Below are 5,107 nucleotides of genomic sequence, written 5' to 3'. Positions count from 1 at the left end.
CCTCCGCATATGACAACTTCTTCTCTACTCTTACCCTGGAAACCTCAACCTGCTTTCCGGTACCTCTCATGGCATGAAAAATACTTTTCACTGTTTGCAATGTAAAAATTATAATAAAAGCAATCAGAGTTAGGCTAATTCAAGTTGACTCCTCTGTAATTCTCCTGGCTGCCCCCTAAAAAACGTAATGTGAAAACGTGCCTGATAATTGATTCGTGTTTGGCGGGACCGGATTTATGATTTGCCCAACATTGTAGCCTTTACAATATAGACCAACGCGTGGTCATTGCTGTGGTGAGCGAGAGAGAAGCGCGCCTGTATCTCGCACAGAACTAGAATAGGATTCACTTTCTTTGATATATCCCCTCTCTCTACTCTAATAGACATGAGCCTGCAACTCTCATCTCTCCAGCGTTGCACTTCATCATTTATTTCCTTATAGAATCATAGCAGCGCGAAGGGTTGGAGGCGCCGCAGCAGCACCCCTGATAAATAGAAATACATTTGCCAAAGTTATAGAATTACTGCTGTCTGTTCAGACATAAATGAAATAACGCCGAATACTACACCAGGAGTAACTTAGCCACAGATGATCAATAGTTTATTTGAAAAAAATTGCCTAGCTGTGGATTGTGTGTAGCCCAATCACGAGGCATGACTACAGTCGGGAACGCGCGGTAAGTCTGTCAGTGAACAACATGCAGCCAAAACGCAAGCGTGTGCGTAGCTATCTAGCTGTTTGTGTTGTTGTTGCTGTTTGCTAAAATGAGTTGGGTAAGTTAGTTGGGTAAGTTCTAGCTGTTTGTGTTGTTGTTGCTGTCTGCTAAAATGAGTTGGGTAAGTTAGTTGGGTAAGTCTATATGCAGCTAGCTAGCTAGCTGCATATAGACTGGATGGAGTCCAATTCCCTAGGAAAACTAGAGTTAGTTTGTAACGGTGATTTAATGTATTTCTACACAGTGATGATCTGCTCTAAATGTAACTTTTGTATTTCTATGATTAGGACAATTCAACCCCATTGCAGATGTTTTGGTTTAAGAGGGATGTAGCTCAGTTGGTAGAGCATGTTGTTTGCAACGCCAGGGTTGTGGGTTCGTTTCCCACGGGGGGCCAGTATGAAAAAAATAATAATAATGTATACACTCACTAAATGTAAGTCGCTCTGGATAAGAGCGTCTGCTAAATGACTAAAATGTAAGAGGTCCCACCCACCCTACTCCTGTCACCTGTCAAGGAAGAGCAGCTTCAGCAAACCACAGAGCCACAGGAGGCCTTCATTCACGATGATGAACCATCTGAGAGTGTCTAAACCAGAGGCTGATAGGGACTCTGGTTTCTCAGGTGTGTTACACACACACACACACATGTACACCCTACCCCTCTATCAACTAAAGTCTAGAAATCTAGGCCACTACCATTTAATCAGCTACAATATACCTGACAACTTGACAAAATGGTTGTTTTGAGCACCTGGATTTACTGTGTGAGTGGTGACCTGGTTTTCTGGTGTGGGTTCGCTGAGCTATGATTAGGTCAGGGCATGATTCCAATGGGATCTTTACTTTGGCTGTGGCATTATCACCTCAAGCTGTTATATCTCCTGTTGCCCTTGCAAACATTTCCAAAATTGCTTTCAAGGTCTTTGCACAGGTGGCTGTAACCGGAGGAACCTACCCTGGCCTCTCCCCCATGATCATCATGAACAACATCCTCCTAAATCAGGTACTGTACACCTTGCCTGTTTTTTCTATATCTGCAGTTAATATCTGCTTAGCTTGTAGTTGAATTGTTTTGTGGATGGGTTTATATTCCTTTAACACAGTGAAGAATTACATCCTCTTTGTCAAGAAGGATATTTTTGCAGTCCATTTCTGTATGATCTAATGGGTAAAATGGTATTATGATGATGCTGATGGATTGATGGATAATCCCCCCCCCCCCCCCATCCCAAAGCCAAGCCCAGTGTCTCAGCAGTAAAGTCCTGGGGCTTCCCTTCCTTGAAATGCTCCCTCAGGTTGCAGACACCCAAACACAGCTGGCCAGCTCTCAGGAGCTGCCACTGCCTCAGTTCCTAGACATGCCTCACTCCCTGGGAACTGAGGCCGCTTCTCTAATCTCCAATGAATTTGCATCTGTGTCAGAGGTGAGCAGTTGCCAGGGCGACAACGACAGCTGCCAAGATGGCCTCTCCACAGACAACCACAAAGTGAAACGCTTCTGCAACACCTACAACATCCTCAACAACTCTGGATTGCTTGGCATAGCGCTGCGCACCAAGGAGCTGATCAGGCAGAACCGGTGCACCCAGGGCCAGATGCAGCAGCTGCAGGAGCAGACAGATCTGTTTTTGGAGGCCTTGGGCAGTGGTGTCCCCCTGGTCTAGGCTCCAGCAGCAAGACACAGGCTCTGCCAGGGCAGGGGAGGGGCAGTGTCAGGCCATGGATCCACAGGGTATCCTGGCATAAGACACTAGCAGAAGGAGGGGAACGCATCATAAGCACCTGCTGTAAACCAGTACAAATTGAGAAACACACTTAACCTTTGAACCCTTGCCTATAATCAGTGTTCTGTCCAAATAGCAAGTACTGCTTGCAATAGGGATATGGCTTCTAGATGAATACATCTACCAATGCATGAAGCACATGCATGGAATAGATATGGATAAATTGTATAATTAATTCCTCATCCATACCTGTCCAGAACAGTAACTAATCTATTATGGAAAAAAAAAATGAAAAAAAAAGTATGGCAACAATAATCATTTTTGGGTCCAAAATGTAAAGATTGTCTAAGTAGACCAGACATTAGAGTTGTGTATATTTTAAATTGCTTTAAAAACATTAACCGATGAGAAGCAATTGGGAAGAGCTATTAAAGATTTCATTAGTGATCTTATTTAATCAGACAATATTGTAGCTAGCCTATCAATATGTCCTCTTCAGTATTTTTCAGTCTACTAGAGCAGCGTTAGATTGTATATTACTCATTGTGATTTTTCAGAGGGCTGTACATACATTTTTGTATTATTATTCTAATGTACATCTAGTGAAATAAGGCCTGGTTGTTGATTATGCTATTTATTTTCAACCTAGCTTTGAATTAGGACAACATCAAGAACTGAGTCGAGTAAAGTTAAACACATAGTTACAATGCACCTTCTATGAATTAAATACATAAAATTGAGTTCCTGTTCAATACAATAAATGATAGCTACTGAAGTGCCTGCACCCTTCTTATCTATGTTATTGAAATAATTACTTGCATAATAGTTTGTAATATATATGACATCATGATATTTAATTCAACATTTGAGGTGAAAAACCCACCAATGGTTGCTGGCTAATACATTTTTTCATACTGTTTTTCACTCAGATCTGACTGGAGCCAGATGGCTGGTGAAAAGTAGCATTGTGTTGATTAGTATCTCTCTCTTAATCAAACTACTTCTCAACATATTGTGCATAACACACAGAAATATATTTTTAATATTTTAAGTTATTACTAGTCAGCTCGTTTGTCATTTACTAGAATCAGACTCTTTGTGCGAAAGTGTCTTCAGCAAAAGCAGCTTTCTTGTTTTAAAGGACTTTACTCAAACATTAATTTAGGGGGAGGGGTGATGCAGTGCATTTTAGGGCCTTTGTGCTTGATACAATCAAAGTAAAATGTGTTGGAATTTATCGTATTTATTTTCAAATGCTATTAGAAACTACTTCTTATTCTAAGATTATATTTTAAATGTGTTTTCTTAATGCTTGAATGCAAGTTTCATGTATGATTTTCATTGTTTTTCTTTCTTTGTGTATTGGCCAATTATTTTATATTGCCTGTAAAATGCTCTTAGTTCTTCAACTTTAACAAGAAGAGAAACTTAAAACTACTGCCAAATGTCAGTCATACATGGGTATGTCCCTTGAATTACAAAATCCTAAAATGTAATGGGTTTGTCCAGTGTGATTAGAATGATATTAGTTACAGTAGCTCTTACTTGACTGTAAATCTATTTACTAGAATGTAGCATTTGGGGATAAAGTATGTTTGTCTTACAAGTGATGTGGGTACTAATAATTAATTCATCAATGTTACAATGACTCTAAAAGGTTTAGGTACAAGCAAAGCTTTGATTGGCTCTTTAATAGTAATACAGTAACTAGCTTTGTGTTTGTGTGTATATAGTGTGTTTTTGTTGCAAGACATCAGCGATTTGGAAGTATTGATTCGTTATCAAAATTGGTATGACAAAATACTGCAATCAGCAGTACAAAGTAAATGTAATTATTTGCTACATTAGCATATAGCTTTGGAGAATGGCACAAATACATGCTGTTATTTTACTCATCATTTACTGAAGTGCACTTTTGTACTTTTTAAAACAAAGATAATTTGCATTGACATGGTTGCTTAATAAACAAAGTGGTTTAGAAATTCATTTACACTCTGTTGGTGTAGTGTTTTTGTGAGCTCACCCAGTCTGAGCCAGGAAAGACCACTGCCATATCAAACAGTTTTATTGGTATAACAGGAATAGACAATGGACAATAGTTATACAATAGGGCCTCCTGTAGCTCAGTTGGTAGAGCATGGCGCTTGCAACGCCAGGGTTGTGGGTTCGATTCCCACGGGGGGCCAGTATGGAAAATGTATGCACTCACTAACTGTAAGTCGCTCTGGATAAGAGCGTCTGCTAAAATGACGTAAAAAGCAGTTTGTTTTTTTACTAAGAGAAGTCCTTTGGCACAGTTCAGATGGAACCTAATACCAGAAATATTCATGACAGTTAGTGATGGGCTGTAAAATGTTATCTCTTGCTCAAAAAATGTGCAAACAAGTGTCCAGGCTTATTGTAGGATCCAACCATGAACAAATCCATACTGTGTATGGTTCAACATATTTGGGGTCACTTGTAGACATAGAACAAAAATGTACATTATAGTTTGGCACATCAGAAACCTCAAATGTTTTGGGGGGGGGAAATTTACAAAATAAAATCAGTTTGGTAATGTTGACAACATCTCCCCCCCCCCCCCCCCCCATTCTGTGTAGGTCCCAACATCTGCCATAATCAAATAAAAATAGTATTTGTCGCATGCTTCGTAAACAACAGGTG

At 39.9% G+C, this 5,107-nt stretch overlaps 1 protein-coding gene across 2 annotated transcripts; it reads left to right on the top strand.

Moving 5' to 3' along the window:
- The first annotated feature begins 475 nt into the window (after positions 1–475).
- Positions 476–4,435, top strand: LOC311145466 (uncharacterized protein). 2 transcript variants are annotated; one of them, XM_084181709.1, is made up of 4 exons: positions 476–677; positions 1,235–1,341; positions 1,639–1,722; positions 2,142–4,435. In XM_084181709.1, the coding sequence occupies exons 1-4, from the start codon at positions 655–657 to the stop codon at positions 2,381–2,383; spliced, it is 456 nt and encodes a 151-aa protein (XP_084037835.1). In that variant the 5' UTR covers positions 476–654; the 3' UTR covers positions 2,384–4,435. The 2 variants fall into 2 exon arrangements, with proteins under 2 accessions (XP_084037835.1, XP_084037836.1); XM_084181710.1 differs by lacking the exon at positions 476–677 and adding an exon at positions 705–774.
- The last annotated feature ends 672 nt before the right edge of the window (positions 4,436–5,107 follow it).

The sequence above is a fragment of the Coregonus lavaretus genome (genome assembly GCF_964263955.1).
Source record: "Coregonus lavaretus genome assembly, chromosome: 18".
Classification (NCBI taxonomy): Eukaryota; Metazoa; Chordata; class Actinopteri; order Salmoniformes; family Salmonidae; genus Coregonus; species Coregonus lavaretus.
The sequence above is the reverse complement of the archived record's forward strand: the minus strand, read 5'-3'. Positions and strand labels throughout refer to the sequence as shown.